A 21,883-nucleotide genomic window follows, 5' to 3' on the forward strand; every position below is an offset into this window, starting at 1 on the left:
GCAAACTGTGCTGCTGTCATACTGAAATAAAAAAAAATGCTGCTGTATAAATGGTTTGATTATATTTAAACACAAGTCTCTAAGAGTAGAAACAAACAAAATGGTATAATGATGTAAAATCTTCTCCATTTATCTCTCGTTATGTTGCTGCGGCGATTAAAATAAAAACTGAGCGATGAAACAAAATATTGTCTGCAATGACATAAAAATGATGATCAGAAGTAAGGAATTAAACAAGCTGTTTCTCTATTTTATTTTAATAAAGGAACAGTTCATCAAAAACAATCACACTTCCATAAACATTCCCAGAAAGTGGTCTTCCCTGCTGAGCTCACATATTCCCGAACACGACTCATGCAGACCGACTGACGACACGCTGTAACACTACATCAGGGAAATTAAGATTGACGTAACACTGCAGAAAAAAAACAAGAATGTTTCAGAGATTAAATGCTTTTTAATGAGTTTATATCAGTACTCACGGGGTTTAAAAGCATCTGGAAAACATCAGTGGATATGACATCTTTGTGTATAATTGTTGAGCATACACCTCCAGCAGGTATCTGCAGCATCTCTTCTTTTTTCCTCATTTTGACAAAACCTCCACACATTTCTTCCTTAATTAACTAGAATACTGAATAACCAAGCAGCTGTTTTTTTTTTTGAGTCATCTCACCACAGACACAAAGTTAGGACAAATAAAATAAAAGAGCATTTTGGAGAATAAAAACCCATCCAGCTACTGCTCAGACAAGAACGCAGTCCCAACATCCTCCACCAGGTGGCAGGAAATCTCAAGCAGATTACATGTGCTGGCAAATGATGCAGTACAGATTTTGTATTTATATTTTTGAAGCATTTTACAATAAATAAAGTCCAGAGAATGGCAATGCGCATGTATTTTGTGTTGAAACAGTGACTCAAGTTACTTTAGAGGTTTTATACCTAAAAAAATATCTTTAGTTTATGAGGCTAATTTATGAATCCAGGATGTAACCATGTCAACCAAAATCTTTTATTAACGACAAAGTGACTTTGTTTGGTTTTCTTTTCAGTCTTCACTGTTTATTTAAGAGGAGCTGCTACTTGTGGATTTCTTGACTGTCGAGGTTAAACTGAGAACAGCAGATTCTTTTTTCTTTTTTTTAAGTGTCAAATGTTTCATGCATTTATTAGTCAGCGTTTCGCCCATATTAAGCCTTCACGCTTTATTGCCAGAGAAAACAGAGAGACAGCTCGGGCACTTCCAGACACGCCTGAAGCCCACCGGTCCTCACATTTCAGCGCTCGGTGCCGAGTCGAACTCGACCGACCCGCCAAGACGCAGCGTTGAACTCATCGTTGACTTTCTGACAGTCAGCAGCTACCAGTGCAACCTCTCCTCATCATCCTCCTCCTCCTCTTCTTCCTCCTCCCGCCTCTCCGAAGCAATCAGGAGATGAAGTTGGTTTGCGGGATGATGCTCTCCACTTTGTGATCTGCAGGGTTTGCGGACGCCTCGTAGTTACAGATCGTCACTTCGTGTCTGTGAGGCTTGACGGGGGACAGAGAGGAAGACGAGTTGAGATGCAGACAAGGACAAAGAACTCAACATTTGTGAAAAGCAGAGTCGGCGAAGAGAAGCGAGACGTGTTGTCAAATCCCGACCACAAGCAAACAGCGAAAGGAGCGCCGTAGAATAGAACAGCAGGTTATAAAAGAGGTCTCACACTTTAAAAAAAAATTAAAAAAAATAAAAATATTTGCAGCGTTTCAGATGATCAGAAAAAGATGAAACACAGACAGGAAGCAGCGCGCTGACGCAGCTTCCTGTGGAGGACGGACCTCTGAGAACTCCCCTCTGAGGCCGATGTAGTACACCCGGGTGCTTTCCGATCCGAAGTTCTTGGAGATGTGGATGGAGAGGTGATGAACGTTGGAGAAACGAGCGATCCTGGACATGACGACAGAACGGGACGGTGTGAGCGTGTTTATAATATGCATGCGTGTACAAATCTGCTCCTAATCATTTAAAATCATCTAATTATTTTTGTTGCGTTTAAACTAAACCAAGCCGAGAGGAGTTTTAAATCAGAACTTAAGAAGTGGTTGTTAAATATTGTTATGTTTGTACAATTGTTTGATGGTTTTTGTCCCGTTTGCGTTTTGTCACTCTTTTCTTATATAATCTAGAGAACCTCAACAGAAATAAGCCTTAAGGTTTTTATTGAGTATTTTTACAGGCTTATTTTTATATATATATATATATATATATTTATTTTTTTTTTTTTTTTTTTAAATACCTCATATGAAGTCTGTCAATTGTGACCAGCCTGTTATGTACATTTTAAATTTTGTCGAATAAATCTACCTATCCATCCAGCTACCTGTTAATTAGTGTGTAAAGAAGCACATCCACATCCCAAAAAAAAAAAAAGAAAGAAGAAGAAATAGAAAGAGGACTGACTTTTCTTTTCTTTTTAACGCTTCTTTAACTGGATTGAATTTCAAAACCGCATCAGTTCTCCGTCTCTGTGCAAAACACCAACAAAGCTGCTATTCTGGACGAAAATAAACGTACTAAATAAACTCAATTCCGTGGCGCTCTAACGATGAGACGTTCAGAGCTGTGTTGAGATATTGTGTTGTTGTTGTTGTTGTTTGTGCTCTCACTTCGTCGGGTACTCCAGCTCAGCGAAGGGGTCTCGGTTGAGTCTGAACGCCTGTTCGGGTTCTCTGCCGGCGTCGTCGAAGGACATTTGAGGGATGTTCTTGTAACTGGAGAGAAGAAATCAAAAACTTAAAAGTGTGACGTTTAATTTCTTTTTTTTTAATTTCTTTTTTTTATTTTTTTTTATTGTGGGTTGAACAGCGTCGACTCACAGTCGTATCTCAGCCGGATGGGAGTAGTCGTCCTCTCCGGAGATGACGATGCCTTTCAGCTTCACGCTGCCAGTGAAGCTGAAAGATAAAAAACACGGTTATTTTAATACAGTCACGGAAACTGATGCAGAGTTGTCGACACGAGGAAAAGGAAAACAGAAGCAGAAAGACTTTGGTCTCAAATTAAAAACACTTGGAGGGACTGTTTTTTTTTTATTATTGTTAATTTTGTTACTATTGAACCTCCGGGACCATGAAAAACGTTTTTAAATCACTTCAATAGCTTTTGAGACATTTATTACAGCTAACAAACAAAACAAAAAACTAAGTGGGGATGGCTGAAGAGAGTGGGATTCATCCTCTGGGGACCATGAATGAGAATCCACCAAACTGGTGTTTGTATTTCAGTCTCGATTTAAAGTCAACTGTACAGTTTTGCGAAATTAATCGGGAGTATTTTGAGTACTTATCGAACGCCATATTTCATGTGTACCTCCTGGACTTACGGGATGTTGAACAGCAGCTCTTCATCTGCGTCGCTCTCCACAAACTACGAGGAGGAAAAAACAAGCGGGTGTGAATTCTCTCACATCATTTATTTCACAACATTTGGATCTTAAACTGAACATTTACTGGTTTCAACTTGTTCAATGTGGAGATATTAAGCTTTTCTGTCAGAAATAATAGCGAACAGAATATATTTGGGATAGCAAAGTGAGATGTGGGAAATCGTAAAAGACATTATTCAGAAAACTGAATCGTCTCTTTAAGACCAATTTGCATCTCTTGTGGTTATTTTACTTCTATTTGATGTAGTTGTGCATCATGCTGATGTAGTTTTGCGTCGCTTTGATGTATTTCTGCGGGTTTTTTAGGTTGTTTTAAATCTCTGGTGGTTATTTGGCATCCCTTTCAAGTAGTTTTGAATCTCTTTGAAGTCGTTTGTAATCTCTTTGAAGTAGTTTTGAATCTCTTTGAAGTCATTTAGCTATCTTTGAGGTTGTTTTGAATCTCTTTGAGGTTGTTTTGAATCTCTGAGGTTGTTTTGAATCTCTTTGAGGTCGTTTTGAATCTCTGAGGTTGTTTTGAATCTCTTTGAAGTAGTTTTGAATCTCTTTGTAATCGTTTTGAATCTCTTTGAAGTCGTTTAGCTATCTTTGAGGTCGTTTTGAGTCTCTTTGAGGTCGTTTAGTGTATCTTCGTGCTCGTTTGTGTCTGTTGTCTGAAAACATTTGGGCTGCCTGGAGCCTCGCTGCTCTGTTCAGTTTATTGTGAGCAAACTGAAACTGACGCCTCACCACAACCTTCATGAAGATGCGTTTGTCTGTGTTTGTTTGCTCCGTGTGTGGCGGCGGAAGCCCCGCAGACCTGCACGGAGCCCCGCGGACCTGCACGGAGCCCCGCGGACCTGCACGGAGCCCCGCGGACCTGCACGGAGCCCCGCGGACCTGCACGGAGCCCCGCACCGCCTCGGAGCGCGTGTTGGGGTCAGAGGGGGTCACGGACAGGGTGGCTGTCCGGGGAAGAGGCTCTGTGCGGCCCTCACCTTGTCCCGCTCCTTCCTCTGGTCCCACGGTTTGAACACCAGCTTCCCGTCTCCTTCCCTGCTCTCGTTCAGACACTGCAGCTTCTCCAGGTCGATCCGCCGGTACAGTCCGTACTCCAGGCCCCTCTCCGCGGGCTCGTGCTCAGCCTCGCACCCGCAGCCGTGCCCGTGACCGTGGCCGGACATCGTGGAGCTGAAGCGCGCAGACCGCCGGGAGAAATGAAGCAGACCGGACCCGTCCGGACCAGTTTTATAAAGTAATAATGAGATCAGCAAGTTTCACTTGACAGCGTGAAGCGAAGCGAAGCGACTTCTGCATCAAGCAAAGTGAAGCCACGAATGTACTTCCGGTTGAGGATTTTCAAAATAAAACAGCATACGTTAATGGTAATTTCAAAAAGTACTAGTATGAGGAAATAACCTTATAATATAACTGGCATTGCTCTGTTTGACTAGCCTTAGATAATACTATGTGATGAATTGTGCTGTGAAATAAAAACAGACAAGGCCCTTTTTAAAATCAAAGACAACTCAAATAAAATAAATCCAACCTGAAATCAAACTGTTTATATCAACAAAACAAAATACACTAACCCTACCTGTGTTGTAAAATATATTCAAAAGTTTGCAGTCATATTATTACATATTTTTTTCTGTATTTCTGAACGTATGTGGTTATTTTATGACGTGGTATACGTGTTAAATGTCCTTGAAGGTGTACACTCGGTCCTTTAATTAGATATGAAGATTTTCAGAGCAGTAAAAGAAAGTGTCAGCCTCCATGATTTCTAAACTCATTTGGAAATAATCTACCAAACAGTGCGTAGGATTGAATTAAAAATAATAGACAACAGTAATAATAACCTTAAATTAAAGTTAAGATGGAAATAAATCCGTGTTTCCATATCGCCGTTTCCCAGCATGTAAGTCTGAAAGTATTTGCAGGAAAAATGTATTCAGAAATGACATTCAGGGGAAACTCCTCCCTATTTTTGGTGCAGCCTGACATTTTATTCTGAAGAGACAATGTGCCTCGCAGGAAGGAAATCGTCCTCTGCACCTTCACCGCGTGACGAGCAAAACACAAGTGATGTGCTCTGATTGGCTGGCGTCTCTTGCCGCCAAACGTCGACAAACTGTCGCAAACTGTATCACGTAAAACGAAAGTGCAGACACAAAATACACCACAACAAACGGATTGAGTGACAACAGGTGCATCATTTCCTCATTTAAAAAATGTTCATGACAAATAATTACCATGTCGGGGCGTTCACCTGAGGAGTTTTGAGGCTCCAAGAAGATTAAAACGTCAGTTATTTTTTATTTGCAAAAGACAATATAATAGTAAAGTAAAAAAAAATAATATTTTTTTAAGATAGTCTTGTAACATAAAAGAAGATTTTTCTTTCTTATGCTGTTAGTCATGTTTGGACCTGTCGGGGGTACCGTTACTCAGTTGGATCTCAAGTCTCCAGCTCTGGAGCGTCTTATACTTTATAAAAAAAAATAAAACACAATCATTAAAAAATAATGCTGTCCATTAAGATTAATGACAAGAACGATAACAGGCACTCGGAAAACCCCATATTTAGGTGTAATATGAGAATAAGTCACATAATTTAACAGTTTTTTTTAACATTAGGGCCTACAGGACAAATGGACAGTTTAAAAACAACTCTCGTGACCATTTCTCCATATTTAGACACTCCACCTCCTCCTCTGCAGACTCTTCCATCAGTTCAGACATTTATTTAGACAGAAAACAAAGGTACAAAGTGATATTCATTTCATCTGGCGGGATTGTGTTCAGAAAGAGTCACAGATGATCATTCAGACCACTCAAAAACATTTCAGAGCTCTCAAAAACATTCCCACACAGACAGTCTTTCAGGGCAAAAAGTCAATTTTAATAAAAATGACCATATAACATTTATTAAAATCTAATAAAATTACAATTTTCCATCTACTTCCATTTTGGGCCCATGTTGTGGGGTGCCAGGTCCCAGTGTTGAAAATAAATACATCATCATCATGGACTGAAGTTGCAGACGTCCTACTGACTTCCTACTTTATTGTTCTTCCTCTTGTCTTCCTACAGACTCCGCCCTCAAGCTGTCTGTCACAGTGAAGCAGATAAAAACAGGGACGCACACATTCGACAGCAGGAAAACATGATCTGAAGCCACAGGAGGGATCGAATGAGTCTACGACGTACGTGTGTGTGTGTGTGTGTGTGTGTGTGTGTGTGTGTGTGTGTGTGTGTGTGTGTGTGTGTGTGTGTGTGTGTGTGTAGTTCATTGATATCATTTTAGCCTTGCACATTGAAAAATGCATCAGGAAAAACATGTTTAAAATAGGCATCTGTTTTTTTTTTTTTTTATTTTTTTATTTAAAAAAAAGCAGACTCTTCCACCAGCCGGCTGACGTCTCGGATGTCGGGATGTGCATCGTACATGCGATTAAAAGACAAAACAAGAGCAAAGTGTAAAAGTCTTCCAATGTAGTGTCTCGTTTGTTTGTGGCGGAAAACAACAAATGATTGTTCTTGAAAATAAACGTTGTTTTTTTTCTTCTGTCCCTTATCAGGAAAACTTTACCATGTTGATAAATATGCATATTTTCTCTCTCAGAGCGAGTTGGATGAGAAGATCAGTGCGACCCTCGTCCCCGTACGATAAATATGAAGCTACAGCCGGCAGACGGTCAGCTTAGCTTTGCACAAAGACTGGAAACAGGTAGCCTGGCTCTGCCTAGCAACACCTCTACAGCTGTTAAAGTGACAGTAAAGGAAAGTCACTTTACGTAAGGATAATAATAACAAGGAACGAGAAAACAAATTACTGAAAAACAACAGGGCTTTGGCACCATCGGTGCTCGGGCCCTAAAAATGAGGACTGTGCATTTTTAATGGAGTAATGTGACGCAGTGGTGCTGCATTCTGTGACCAGAGGGGGCGCTGCTGCATCAAAAGCACCATCAAACATGATTCATTCTTTAAAGGAGCAGTGTGAAGGATTCAGTGACATCTAGTTGAAGATCGCACAACTCCCTTGCAAGTGTTAAAAAGAAATCTACAGATAGCGAATGAAAACAGAACAATTCTTAGTTTCAGGTGATTAAAAAAAATTTAATAAAAAACGAATTATAAACATTATATTCCATTTCTCCCCAAAAAAAATAAAAAAAACTTCACACCGACCCTTTAAAATATGCCAGCGTGTAAGCAGTGCATCTTTTTGTTCTATTTCCAGCTACACTAATGTCACATTTCCAAAATTCAGCTTTTCTCTCAGCATCTTTAAAGTCTGGAAAACATTTGCGTAAATCCATTGAGGTGCAACGGACGCGCAGAAAACTGCACAAATAAAATCTGACCGGAAATAAGCAGCGTCTCCAAGTTGTCACGTGTTTTTTTTTAACTTTCTGAACACTTTTGTTGTTTGAATGTAAAACTGAACAACCCTGGTTTCCTTAGCAACTGCTAAGAAATAGTATAAATCTATGAACTGACCTTATTGACAAATGAACATGTTAATAAGAGATATTTAGGCAGGTTTTTTTGTTTGTTACAGATCCAGGCAGGCTCATTCCCTTGTTTCCATTCTTTGTGCTAAAACAAGTTCACAGCTGCTGCTGAAAGACGGAGAGAGACATTCATCTTCTCATCCAATTCTCGGGCCAGAGAGCAAATCCCCAAAATGTGCAGATATTTCTTCAAAAAATGTCTGCTGGAGAACAAGAAAAGGTAACAGACTGTGTGTGTTTGTCTGTCCTTCGCATCTTATAAAAAGCTGTCGACTTACTCATCGAAGCAGACGTCGCACCGTTTGACCGTCATTTAGGATTTAAATACTCAATTAAAAAAAAAAAAAACGCTGCCACCACAAAAGAAACAAAAACATTCAAGTCAATCATTCAAGTGAACCATATTTTTCCACCAATACTGTTGAGTTCAAGTGATATGTTTGGTGGCTCGAGATGAACGTGTTTAAAATGTGTGTGTGTGTGTGTGTGTGTGTGTGTGTGTGTGTGTGTGTGTGTGTGTGTGTGTGTGTGTGTGTGTGTGTGTGTGTGTGTGTGTGTGTGTGTGTGTGTGTGTTCAGGGGAGGAGGGTCTCCGGTAAAAGTTTGCTAAAGTTAAATTAAAAACGCAGTTGGAATTCATAAAATACATTCAGTCTCTTTCACACTATCGGCGGGAGAATCTGTTCTTGAACGCTTTGATAGTTTTGGCCATCATGGGGGCGATTTCTGCGAGGAAATGACAAAAAGGTGAGATTAAAAAGACAAAAAAATATATAAATACATATACATATATATATATATATATATATATATATATATTCCAGAAATCCTCGACTACAGCTGAGGACAGTTAACGCAGACTTACTTTTGACCTGTGGTTTGTCCCGGGCGACGTGTCCTCCTGCTGCTGCTCCCGCTCCTCCTCCGCCGCTCGCCGCTGAGGAGCGGGACGAGCCGGGAGCGCCGTCGAGTTGGGAGGCAGAGGAGTGACTCGTCTCGCCAGAGTAAAACGTGGTGGCCGGTCTTATTCTGAAGGAGACAGGAAGAAGGGAAAATCTGCGCTGAATCTAAAACCAACCACAAAGACCTGAGCTACTTCAAATTAATGATGGAGCAGCAGCTATGACATAGATATATATATGATTTGTTTTAAATAAAATGATGAATTATTTAGCTTCTAGAGCTTCAAGTTGATGTCTGCAAAAATTTGTTTGATATAAAAGAGAGAAAAGAAATCCACATATTTAAAAACAGCTGCAACATAACTTGTGAATCAGTTTTACATTTAAAATGGTTGTTTTTGAATTATTTTCTATTTTTATTTGCCCTATAGTTCATACAACCCACACTGTAATATCATCTTTATAAACGGGTATTTTAAACGGTACATATAACATATGTGGGAACGAAACGCGAGAGAAGACCGACGGTGTCTCGCGCACACTCACTTGATGGGAGCTGCCGCGGCGGTGGAGGCGGCCGTGGACAAACTGCTGGTGCCGAACTTCTCCTGTCGGCGGCGAACGTCACGCGGCGGCTTGGCGGCCGAATTTACATACGCCATCTTCACCTGCCGCCCTGGTGGGAGGACACGCGGCACTCGGGTTAAAAACCCTCAGCAGCCTCAACAAATACAGCCACACTCGGCAATTTTATTTATTTATTTATTTATTTTTGCTGATTCGTGAAAAAAAAAAAAAAAAACAACAACAGCCCCTCTCCTACCTTTGGGTTTGTTGGCGTGCGCGGAGCTGATGTTCTGCGTGAGCATCCGCAGCCGCTCCTCGCGCTCGTCGTGCAGCCGCAGGTACATCTCCCGCCACGACTCGTACTCCTGAGGAGACTCCCGCTTGAAGTCGCGCTGACAGTGACGCATCCACAACTCGTCCGAGTCCTCCGTGAAACACTGAAAGGAGGAATCGAAGTTCAAAAAGGGACGCGCGCGCAAACGGGACGTTGTTGTTTTTTTTTGTTTTTCCTTTCTGGATTATAATCCAGAAATAACAGCATCACTCTGCTACATGAGCCAGAATAATGGTGGTGTATTTTAATGTCTTGCGTGTTAACCATTCTTCTGCTGTTTGTCTTAAAAAAAAACACTAAAAATGAACTGAAAGACAATTTATCAACAAAACCACTGCTGCTCATGAAGAGGCTTTTCATTTTTTAACATTCACCCGAGTTTAGCTGGAGGTTTTGATGCCCCACTGACTGATGGATGAAGGAAACCTTTCGAGTTTCTGGGACAAACTGAGTCAGAAAAAGAAATTGTATTTTCCAATAAATTCCTGGAAAGTCTTTAGATGATTTGGGCTTCACTCGACTGAGAAAACTGAAAGAAGAACAACTGCCAAGAAGAGAAAACTGCGTTTCAGCTTTGGTCCTAATAATATTAATGTGAAGCGTTGCTCAGGTTTTGGCCTTTTCAGAAAATCAAAAGAAGCCTTTGAGGGAGGTTTAGGATGCATTGAGTGTGTGTGTGTGTGTGTGTGTGTGTGTGTGTGTAGGCTTGCATTGCTATCTTTGTGAGGTCCCGTTTCAGTTTTAAACCTTTGTAGTGAGGACATGTCTGCATTGTGGGGACGTTCTGACCCAATCTCACTAATTTCAGCCTCCAGTTTGAAAGTTCAGAGTTTTAAGGTTCAGAAGTTTGTTTCAGACGAACATGTCACCTGGTTGCTCTGCTCGATGCGGTACAGCTGCTCCGGAGTGCAGCGCTCCAGAACCGGTTCCAGGATCTCGTACGGCACTCCTCCCACCTCAGCGATGGCTGAAAGAGCCAACAGAGAGAGTACAGTCACGCCTGTGCAGCAGTGTGTGTTTGTTTTAGCCACCTTGGCGTATCCAAGTGGGTGAAGTTCAGGTATGGAGCACAGACGAAACGCGTATTGACGCTCAAACAAGATCTGTTGATCTTTTATTGTTTGTTGAGAACTCCGCCCACAGACGATCCCAGTGTGTAAAGACATAACATTAACTGGAAGGTAGAGGCTTCCAGATGTGTAAAAACAGCAGAATGAACGGATACCAGAGATTGTTTATAAAAGTGAAAGTAGCTTTCGGGTCTGAAAAATGAGGCCGATGCCGAAGTGCACCAAGATGCACTAAAGGTCGGCTCCAAAAAGACTCCACAGACTCCCATTCAACTGGTCTCCAAATTTTAAGTCAATAAATGTTCTCCACGAGTTATCTCGGTGTCGTTAGCTTAAGTCGCTCCTTCTTATTAGTTTTCTGGTGGACCATCTGAAAATATACCCGTCATTCATTAGAAAATAGGCTTGAAAGCTTGTGTTTTAGGGGGCGTGTCTGTTTGATTGACAGGCCGGTGGTGCAGTCAGGTTACAGCTATCGGTGGGCGGGACGTGGCATCGTCGGGTTTCCAATCAGATCGAGTCAGATCCCCTAGCTCGCCCAAATATGGTCACTTCCTGCTCCAACCCGCGCCGAACAAGCAAGACGGCGCCGGACAAAATCTGAACTGGAGGCTTCGTAACGGCCGTTCACAAAACCAACGGGCGACGTCGCCGCTGGCTGCCGCTTGAAGGATACGTGTACTGCGTGTGCTGAATCTGTTGCGTCCGACTACTGAAGGCGTGTCCGAGCGCTCTGCTGCCCCCTGCAGGGCCGTGATCTGAACACACAGGGAAATGCAGCAGCTCCACTCACAGTCGATGTTGTTCTGCAGCACGCGGATGCACTGCTGGAACAGAGTCATCATCCGGGGCAGGTAGGCGGTCTTCGATCCCGAGTAGACCACCATCTTAGAGTTGAACCGCTTCCCAGTGAAGCCGGTGTCCTCCTCGTCGTTGAAGACAGGAACTGAAAGAGAAGATGGGAGGGCAGTGAAAGTCAGTCGGCGGTGAACAAAAAAAAATAAAAATGGACGACTTTAAGATGAGTTTGAAGAATGGAAGAAGTTTTTGGGGCCTTTGCGGCTGCTCGCCGAGAAAAAAAACAACAACAAACAATCGTTCAAATGAGCAAAGAAACTGGGAAACTTTCAGGGACATTTAAACAGAAACTCAGTCAGAAACAACTCAACAATCAGACTGAAGTTTGTGGCACTATGACGTAATGTAAAAGTTTAGCCTACGAAACGTTTGTTTCTTCATTATTCTTGCCAGATTTTCGGAGCTTTGAAATAATGAACCCCGTTATTAAAGAAAAGGCTTGAATTGGCTGCTTGATGCTTTGTGCCTTCAGAAATAAGGAACACTTTGATCTCTCTGACATGATGCCAAAGTTTTTATCCCAGTGTTTTGTGGTCTTTGAAGGAGATTTAGCCAGATGTGAGTCAGCGAACGCTTGGAGGCGGACTTACCTTTGCGTCTCTGAGGGGACAGCGGCGTGACGTCGATGGAGGGCAGAGGTCTGTAGTTGGGCTGAATCGCCGGCAGAGGGATTTCAGGAAGAGTTGAAACAGCTTCGACAACCTGCAACCACACAACGATGCACTTTAATCAATCGGCGTCATTTGAAAAAAAACCAAAAAAAAAACCTGTCGATGTGACGAGTTCGTCCAGCGGAGAATGACGGAGGACAAACGAAAAGTTGGTGGGATTTTTTTTTTTTTTTTTTTTAAAGGACTGGACATGGTGGGAAATAGTGAGTCTGCCTTAAGAGATGTTGTTATTTAGATTATTTATACTTGGACAAAGCCAGGCAAGCAGTCCCCCCCCAGGTTTGTTGGGGAATCGCTACTGAAACCACATTCGGCAGATTCTTAACCTGAAGCAGACTTGGATATCCGCAAGGTTACTGCTCTTCTCCGCAATACCACGACTGTGGACTAAGCTGCTGTTGCTAGGTAACAAACCAGGATTCAGGACACAAAATAAAAGCACAGCTGTGTTTCCGGAAGAAGACTCGAGGCTCGGTAAAGTCCTCAAAACGCTCCCAGATGTCACCACATTTCTACCAAAATGGCAGAACTCAAGATTTACAGCCGCAGCACGGAAATCAATCATCAACTGTTCTAACAATCAATGCAGATGATTTAATGCCATAAATATCAGTAAACTAATGATGGGTTCATTTGAAATCTCGATACTGCAGATAATTATAAAAGGCAGATTTTCTTTTTTTTTTTTTTTTTTTTTTTTTTTTAGGCCAAATAATGAACTGATAAAAATAAATGGCAGATTATAAGAGAATCAAAATAATTGTTTGCTGCGGTCTTCAAACTTTACTAAATCATATCAGAGTAAAGGTTTGAAAAAGCCCATTAAAGGTCCGTTATTTAAGATTAGTTGGTCAATTTGCTGCTTAAAGGTTAAAGATCCGCCGAAAAAACAAGTAAGTTGATGATTTGTTTACATATTGATTCGTGTTTACGGACAAAAACCATTAAAAAAAAAAATAAATAAATAAAAAAAACTTCCTTGGAGGCCGTCCTCACCCGCTTGCGTTTCTCTGGAGTCGGTGTCGCTGCTGATGAACTGGAGCCTGAATGTGGCCTCTTGGTGCTCCGGGCGCCGTTCGCCTTGCTCACTTTGGAGGTGGAGGAGGAGGAGGAGGAGGAGGAGACGGGCGGAGGCGTGCGGGCGCGATGGGAGGATGACGTGGAGGAGGAAGAGTGAGACGGCCGACTGTGCGACGACGACGACGACGACGACGTTAACGGCTTCTTCTTCTTCTTGACGGACGTCGGGGCGTCGTACGTGAGGAAGGACTCGAAGGACATGGTGGGAGTCTCGAAGTACTCTTCTTCTTCCTTCGGCGGAGAGTCCTTGGGTGCGCGTGGTCGCCCTGGAAACGCAGACGATGCAGTGAATCATGGGAAAATAAGGAACCCTACACGAGTTCTCAAGGAAACATCTGAACTTTTTCAGATCATTACATTCTTCTTCCTTCAAAAGCTGAATATGTTGGAACTAACAATTATTCAAAGATCATGTTGAAATAGAAATGAATGAAATTACTGAAATATTTTTGAGTGTCATTATTGAACAGTATCAAAATATAGAAAATCCTCAAATTAGCTATTTCATAAATTTCAGATATCTGAATCTGAAACCTGTAGGCCGTGTACTCCTTATGTTGTAAAGCTCACAATAAACTACAATCAAAAATGTGTAAAACAATCATCGTGTTGAAAATATTTTTTTTAAATAACATACAATATAGGAACAAGAATATGGTCTGTTTTTGGGGGGAGGGGTTTTATGGACGTGTAGATGAATACAAAGAGGAGACCATGATGAATCTGTGAATGTAGAAAAGTCGGCAGCAGCTCTTCTATCATTCAAGAAGGTTTTTCATTTTTAACATAATAACAGAGGATCAATTAAACTCGCATTTATTTTCTCAGATTGAAAAGATCAATTATTCGTTCTGGAAAATGTCATAAAACTTAAAGTTGCGACTAACAATTTTATATCAAACAATTTGTTTTTGTTTTTTGTAGCTGACTTTTTGGTCTGCAGGTGATTTTCTTGATGAATTGTTTTGTTTCTGAAATGTCCTTAACTGATAGCTCACAGTGAAGCTTGTTTTTTTTCAACCACAAGTCAGAAACCAAAGCATCAGATCATTCTCACATTGAGAAACCAACACATTTTTTGGCCTATTTGCTTTAAAAAAAAAGTTAGAAAAACAAAATCGAACAGAAAAGTGACTGATTTCCTGTTTTTGACTAAACGATGAATCAGCTACTTATCGCAACTGCAATCAAAATGAAACTCTTCAAGCTAATGTTGAAACATTTTTGCATGAATTTAGTCTTAATTTGAACTATTCCATTATCAAAACTGCCGGCGCGCAACTTCTATCGATTCCCTGATCAATTATTACGACACACGCGATCCTTCACGTGGTGAATCTGTCACACACGGACGAAACAAAACACCCGTCAGTTTTCTACTTCGTCTGTAAATCTTATTTTGTGACTTCCTGTTACTCAACACTGAACTACAGTCTCTGAATAATCCGATACAGGATGTCTGTCGCTCTGTGTCGTCATCCTCGATGATAAAACACACACACGCGCACGCACGCACGCACACACACACACACACACACACACACACACACACACACACACACACACACACACACACTAAAAGTAAAAAAAAACATGTAAAGATTAAAAGAAGAGATGTGAATTTGTACTCCATCTTGCAGCCTGTTTATTCTTCAACTACAGAAAGCTTTGAAGATGCTAAAGTCCCGTCCGTCAACAAATTTTAAATATCAGGTGCAAAAGGGGATTTTTTTTTTTTGTTTTTTTTTTGGCTGTGTATTTCTGCAAAATGGAAATTTACCTTGAAAATTATTATTACTCACATTACGCCGAAATGAATTGTGTTTGATTCTCCACTACAACGTTAAATGAGTTTCTGTGAGCTTGAAGTTTCCATCGGTGAAACGCTGTTTTTTTAAAAGGACAAACAAAAGTAAACTAGTTGTTGAGACGAGAGCAGAACGTTGGACATCTGCCTACGTTCCTGTCCGTATGACAGCGCGGGACAGTGAAAGGCCTTTAAAGCCAATAAAACCAGACAGAAACTTTTTTCTAAACAGGATGAAGAGACTGGACGTGATGTAAAATACCAGTTCAACCACAGAGAAGAAGAGCATCTGGTGCATGAGTGTCCCAGTGACCCTCCCACTCACCGTCGTCTCCTCCCTTCTTCTTGTCCTCCCTCCTGCCGTCGTGTGCGTTGGACTTCCTGCTGTGCTTGGCGCTCTTCTGTCCCGGACTCTGCTGTCGCTCTCGGCTCTCGCCGCCGCGCTTCTTCCCGTCGCCGCCGCTCGTCTGCGCGTGGCGCTGCCGCCGCTCCTCGTCCCGGTCCCGGTTGCCGTGGTGGTGGTTCTTGCCGGGCTCTTTGTTTGGTTTGGCGTGACGGACTTCTTTGCGAGGAGGCGGAGGCGGAGGGGGAGGAGGGGGAGGGCTGGGCGCGGGGCTCTCGTACTCGTCCGACTGATACCCGCCTGGCTGCGGGGAGCTGTACTGGTCGTGGTGAGGAGGTGACGGCGAATAGTTGGTGTGGTAGCCTCTCTCCTCCTCCTCCTCCTCCTCCTCCTGCACCACCTGTTCCTCCTCCTCCTCCTCCTCGTCCTCCTCTCCTACTTCCATATAAGGGCGCTCTTCCTCAGGGGAGGGCTCTCGGGGACGTCTGTGGACTCCTCCTAATCCTCCTCCTCCTCCTCCGTCGCCGTCGCCGTCGCCGGCCTCGTGGACGTGAGAGTGTGCGTGTGACCGGGAGGCTTCTTTGGCGTGGCTGTTGGGTCTGAGGGAGACAGAAATCAGGTTGGTTCACTTCAGGTCGTCTCGCGGTCTTCCTCGGACGATGGAGCCGCGTGCACGGTTGTCGTGGAGACAGCCTGTCGTATGACCAACCCGAGGTTACTTTGGCGAAGTCCATCCGCTAAATCGGAGTGACGTGGTTGAAGACAACAGCAAAATCTAAAATCTAGGTGACGTCTCTACATTTACTCAGCACTCATTACTTAAAAGACCCGAGCTTTTCTGAAGAAAATGATGTCCTCGATGGGGACAGCAGGTATAAAAAAAAAAAAAATCAAGTCACGTGTTTGGAACAAAGTGTCGAAGTGTTGTTTTTTAATGCCTGAACGTGGGTGTGAAAAAAAACAACCTGAAAACTACACAGCGCATCAAAACGTCTTATTAAATCTAAATTGCCGACGCTGCAAGTCTTTCTGCTCCTGAATATAAAAACTGAATGTAAAAGTGCTGTTAATTTTCCCTCATAAATTACCATGGTTTCATCTGTTTTAATTAAAATAAGAGGTTTTATTAATTTCCCGTGACTGGAAATCAAACTAAATCGTATCCGACGTGACGCGATGTAACGACGGTGAGCAGAAATATATGAAAGATTCTGTCTCCTAAATCACTGCTCGTTCTGCTTGTTGCTACCGTGTTCACGTCGAGGTCACAGGTGTGCAGAAGTTACCTGTCTGCCGACTGAGGGACCAGTTTCTTCCATTTGGCGACGAGGCCTTTCGCCACCTCTCCGGCTGCATCGTGCTTCCTGAAGGAGTTCACGGCTTTCCCCACTCCAGTTTCCTGCGACAGAACAAAACAAAACAAAAAAAAAGCCAGAAGTTTACGGACTCACCGCTGGTGGATAACACGAGACAGGTGGATAACACGAGACAGGTGTCTTGACCTTCAGTCCTCACGTGCTCTCTTCACTTTTGAAGCCGTTCACTTTTACAGCTGTTCTCGTATCTGCAGCCGAGCGAAACATGTTACGGCTTCGGCTGAAAACCGCTGACTCAGCGGCGCACCGAGTGAAATTGCAGCTTCACTTGATCGACTTATTTGTCTTTTTTTTCATTGGCATATATTTCAATTTCAGTTTATGAGCGATGAATGAAAACATTCCTCACCACCAGTATGTTCACAGTCATGGGAAGCTCCCCCAGTCTTTTGAGAGTCTTCAGCAGCTGGAAAAAACAAAAACAAACAAACAAAAACAAACAGCGTTATCATTTGAAGGAAGGCTCGACGTCATTCGAGTCGACACACAGATTCTACGGCAGAGTCGGACTTTTAAATCTGCAATTTTCCTCAAAGATAAGAAGCTGTTGTTTTGATGAATCCCTGTTGACAGATTGTGATCATTGTGCTACTGAGCCACGTTGGTTGTTGTTTTTTTGTCTCTCCTCGCAATAAGTTGTGCTTTTCCTCTCTTGATCCACGTGAACAGTTCCAGTTCTGATAAACTGCCAGTTACGTGAAACGCTGCGCAGACGATACGGAGAGGAGAGGCGATGTGACACTTTACGTGACGCTCCAACGGCTCGATATTCATTTTAAAAAGCTGATGTCTGTACGGGATCCTGTGCAGCTGCTGGTTGTGAGCACAGCTGCAGCTGGCTCTGCCCGGCTGAGACCACGGCTGTCACGACCATAGAAATATATTTGTGTCTATGATCGTGATCGTGAAATCTCACTTGACGATTACGATTCATTTTACTTTGACCGCAAGTTGTTGTTGTTGTTTTTTTGCTGCAAATCTGAAAAGTTTATTAAATTCTCCTTTTTTTTTTAATCTTGCTGAAAAAAATCTAAACGTTGCAGTCGATCAAAATGATGAAATGATTCTCGTCTCGTGCAATGAGATGATGTCATCAAAGAGTGCCAGTCACACTCAAAGTGATGCAGACACAGTTATGTAAATATGACATTTGTGTTAGTTTCATCCGGCTGTTTTTAATGCAGATGAATGAAATCAATTCTCACGATTATAAATAAATGATTGTGATCAGCTCAAATAATATGGATTACGTGGTCACCGCTCGGACTTTGGGCCGCCGCCGCTGTGGTTCAATCTCGGCTTCGGGGTCTGAAGTGTCTGAGCCCGCTGTGATTGTGCGACCGACACACGAGCGCAGGAACAACAACACAACAGCACTCGCTGGGACGCCGCTGCACGCCGTCAAGTGTTACACGGATTCACAGCAAAACGCACCGCAGCTACAATCATAACAACCAAAACGAAGCCGCAGCCGTGTCCTTGAGTTCATCGCAAAACGTTCAAATAAAAAAAAATAAAAAAAATCATCAGATGTCTGTCAGACAAATAATAATAAAAAATAAAAAAAATCATCAGATGTCTGTCAGACAAATAATAAAAAAAAATAAAAAATCATCAGATGTCTGTCAGACAAATAATAATAAAAATAAAAACTACAATATTTGCCTCGGAGATGCAGTATCAAACTGAAATACTGGAGTAAAAGTACCTCAGATTTGTACTTCCAGTGAGTACAGTATTTGAGTAGATGTACCGAGTTGCATTGGATCCCTGCTGAAAACAATTCATTCATTTTAAGGGTGAGCTGTTTGTTGACATGTTCAGGCTCCCTTTCACATCAAACCAGGAGGAATAAACTCATACATTAAAACAACAACAACACTGTCTGACTTCATATATTCCCGCCTGAGGTTTATCCGACAGACCAGAGGCTGTTTCTGCTCGTTTGATAGGATTTAAATGAAACTAAAAACTTGCTCACGTGTTGTTGACGCTCAGTGCTGCAGCGTGCAGGCTGAGTTGATGTCGTGGCCTAAATGTGCAGAGCTGCGGTACAAAATACATTAAAAAACAACAACAACAACAACAACTAATTGAGCTGTGATTTTGTACGATTTATTCAATCCTAAACGATCGCTTCTCTAAAGCGTAGCGTGGCTTCCGGTCACCGAACCGACCACAAGACAATTTAAAAACAACAACAACCTGCTTTGTTCTTCACGTCATCAGTAAACAAAGACGAGTCCGGGACGCCGTTCGTTGTCGTTTTAAACGTGTTGTTTTGTTTTTGTTTTTATTTTAAGTATCGTGGTTTCGACACTCGTGTTTTTACTGCACGGCTGGTGGTCGAGCTTCGGGTTGTTTGTTTGTTTTGTTGTTGTTGTTGTTTTTTTTACCTGGGTCGGGTTAAACGTGAGAGGCCTGCAGCCCGCCGGTCCGTCGGGACTTCAGCCTCACCGACGTTTAGTTAGCTGCGAGGCTAACGGCTAGTCCGGCCCCGAGTTCGGTTCCGAAATATAAAAAAATAAAAATAAAAATGTAAAAAAAAAAAAAAAATCATGCCGCGTTTGGTGTCGTCGTTTTACTGAGTGACAGGAGAGCTACGTATCATCATAAAGAGCCGGCGGGTTGTTTAGTTGGAGCTTTAAAAAAACAAAGCAGCGTTAAATAAGTACGTTATAACAAGTTAAAAGCCTTTAATTATCGTGACGTCTCACGCGATGCCTTCACGGGCTGTCGGAAATAACGGAACTGGGGAAAAGTGTCTTCAAATGATTCCTTTCCAAGTATCTAAATGATGTTTTGGTTGTTGTTGTTGTTTTTTTTAATTCTCGGATGTGGATAAAGTATATTTGACTTAAATAAACGTGCAAATAGCACGCTGTGAAAATCCTCCACTACATGTAAAAGTCCTGCATTTTAAAACCTTACTGAAGTAAAAAAAAAAGTGTGCATCAGCAAAATTTACTTAAACGTAAAAAGTACACAGGATGCAGTAAAATGCTCACCCTCATTGTCAATATATCATGTTTTAGATTCATGTTAGTGTTGATTAATCAGTCCCCAAGCTCAGAAAAACAGCAACTTAGTCTAAAGTAGAAGCAAATGGAAAAATGCCCTGAAAAATATAACGTGCGTAGCAGAGAGAAAACTAGGAAATATCTAGATATGCAAATTATCCTTCTGCACGCCATCATGTGCACAAAGCCTAATCACACACAACTATAGCAAATATTTCTCTATTTCAAAGCAAGTCCCTGCAATAGCTTTCCTGAAACTTGAATATGATGCAAGAGAATTTTGATTTATTGATTTCACTTGGTGCTGTACTTAACTTCTTCCAAAAGGACTGTAAGTACATTCATTTTTATCTGAAATTCTCGAGATTCTATTATTTTATTTTGTATTTAACATTATTCCTATTTAAAACGGAGGCCTGTTGTATTTTATGCATTTTGTTGTATTTTTTTTTTTCCACAGTAAAACTGCCAACGCATTTATTAGTGTGTGTAATTAACGCTGCCTTCTATTTCGACATGTTTTTCATGTATTATAATCCCGTTTCTTATGATACTTGACTCTATATTTCGACTCGAGACAAATCCCACCGCTGCCTTGTTTTGTTGCAACCTTCGACAGCGGCCCGTAAACGCAGCATTTAAAAAACCGTTGCGACTTTCAGGGAGCTTCCGTGAAACGGCTCCGTGACATTTACTGCCTCCGGCCACGTTGTCGGGAATCGGTGGGCGCTAAACACCGAATCGGTCCGTGTCGACCCGATCGGTCGTTACCTTTCGAGGCTCAGGGTTGTCCAGGAGCCGGGACTGAAGTCTCTCCACTGTTTCCAGCAGTTCGTCCGCCATGTTTACTGCTGGCACCCTTGTCGCCCGGAAGTTGTTTCATCCTGACTGGACAGAGAAAGAGAATTTCCGCCAATTCTTTTTTTTTTTTTCACCAAAATAAAAGCACAACAAAAAATAAAAGAGGAAAAATAACCAGAATAAAAAAATGAATTTATTCGGCATTATGGAGGGAAATAAAATTAAACTAATCTGGAATTTCCAACAGTCTCCAGTCTGTCCTGGTCACAGACACGCATCCTGTTATATCTCATCACAATTTAATATAATGTCATCATACCCTGTTAAGTAGGTAGGTAGGTAGGTATTTACTTTATTAATCCCCGAGGGGACATTTTTTCGCTACAGCAGCATACAGAAGCAATAAGATAATAATAGAAATAATAGAATAAAATAATAGAATAGAATAATAGAAAAGCAATAAAATAGCAGTAAATAGCAGTAAAAAATATAAATATAAAATGCACAGTATATACAGTACATTATATATCTATATATATTATATACAATGTTTGTCTTCAAATATTATGATTATAACAGGCCCGTTAAAGTGCTGTCTGTGATCTTTTGTAATGGTTTAACCTCAGTTTTACACAAATTCTCATCTAAATCAACATCAAATCAGTTTGTCACTTTATAGATCAGCTTACCTATCTGTCTGTCTCTCTCAAAATACAGCTTATCAATAAATCCAAAACATTTATAACTTTTCCAATATAGGCAACAACAAAAAAATACAAGAGAACAGCTTTCATTGTTGATATGTCAAATAATCACTGTCAGGCCTTCACCCAAGTTTGTTCCACTGCAACCAAGTGGTCAAAAACAAATAAACAAAACACATCTTTAACCATATTATAAGACAGACGGATATTATAGGAATAACCAGTCTAAAAGAACTTGGCCGTGAATGTTGTGTTTGATACTGTCTGGTAGATAATTCAGTTCATGGGCTTTATTTGTTTACATTATTTAAAGCTGATTTTAGTACTTACTGGTCCTCTGAAAGGTCTCATCAGCCTGTTTGTTGGTGTGAAAGGGGAATGATGTAGATCAACGGTCTTACAAAGAAAGCAGATACCC

At 41.7% G+C, this 21,883-nt stretch overlaps 2 protein-coding genes and 1 long non-coding RNA gene across 4 annotated transcripts; 1 reads left to right on the forward strand and 2 right to left on the reverse strand.

Annotated features, from left to right (window-relative positions):
- Nucleotides 1-229: 229 nt before the first annotated feature.
- pithd1 (PITH (C-terminal proteasome-interacting domain of thioredoxin-like) domain containing 1) lies at nucleotides 230-4,726 on the reverse strand. Its single transcript, XM_069716755.1, has 6 exons — nucleotides 4,409-4,726; nucleotides 3,369-3,412; nucleotides 2,863-2,940; nucleotides 2,653-2,757; nucleotides 1,825-1,933; nucleotides 230-1,533 (listed from the first exon to the last, which is right to left on the reverse strand). The coding sequence occupies exons 1-6, from the start codon at nucleotides 4,592-4,594 to the stop codon at nucleotides 1,432-1,434; spliced, it is 624 nt and encodes a 207-aa protein (XP_069572856.1). The 5' UTR covers nucleotides 4,595-4,726; the 3' UTR covers nucleotides 230-1,431.
- A 1,650-nt stretch (nucleotides 4,727-6,376) lies between these two features.
- LOC138631648 (uncharacterized) lies at nucleotides 6,377-6,796 on the forward strand. The gene is made up of 2 exons (XR_011311735.1): nucleotides 6,377-6,669; nucleotides 6,702-6,796. It is a non-coding gene; the product is annotated as an uncharacterized lncRNA (long non-coding RNA).
- A 402-nt stretch (nucleotides 6,797-7,198) lies between these two features.
- eloa (elongin A) lies at nucleotides 7,199-21,864 on the reverse strand. Of its 2 annotated transcripts, XM_069716730.1 has the most exons (13): nucleotides 21,796-21,864; nucleotides 20,732-20,848; nucleotides 17,290-17,346; nucleotides 16,851-16,963; nucleotides 15,547-16,163; nucleotides 13,331-13,680; nucleotides 12,254-12,365; nucleotides 11,599-11,751; nucleotides 10,605-10,702; nucleotides 9,658-9,838; nucleotides 9,381-9,510; nucleotides 8,798-8,961; nucleotides 7,199-8,658 (listed from the first exon to the last, which is right to left on the reverse strand). In XM_069716730.1, exons 2-13 carry the CDS (start codon nucleotides 20,801-20,803, stop codon nucleotides 8,597-8,599), a joined length of 2,109 nt encoding a protein of 702 aa, XP_069572831.1. In that variant the 5' UTR covers nucleotides 20,804-20,848; nucleotides 21,796-21,864; the 3' UTR covers nucleotides 7,199-8,596. The 2 variants fall into 2 exon arrangements, with proteins under 2 accessions (XP_069572831.1, XP_069572832.1); XM_069716731.1 differs by lacking the exons at nucleotides 20,732-20,848; nucleotides 21,796-21,864 and adding an exon at nucleotides 19,337-19,628.
- Nucleotides 21,865-21,883: the final 19 nt, after the last annotated feature.

Source organism: Brachyistius frenatus, unplaced genomic scaffold, assembly GCF_029030835.1.
Source record: "Brachyistius frenatus isolate BFR_SWC_R1_liver_20210118 unplaced genomic scaffold, ASM2903083v1 Contig_162, whole genome shotgun sequence".
Lineage (NCBI taxonomy): Eukaryota > Metazoa > Chordata > Actinopteri > Embiotocidae > Brachyistius > Brachyistius frenatus.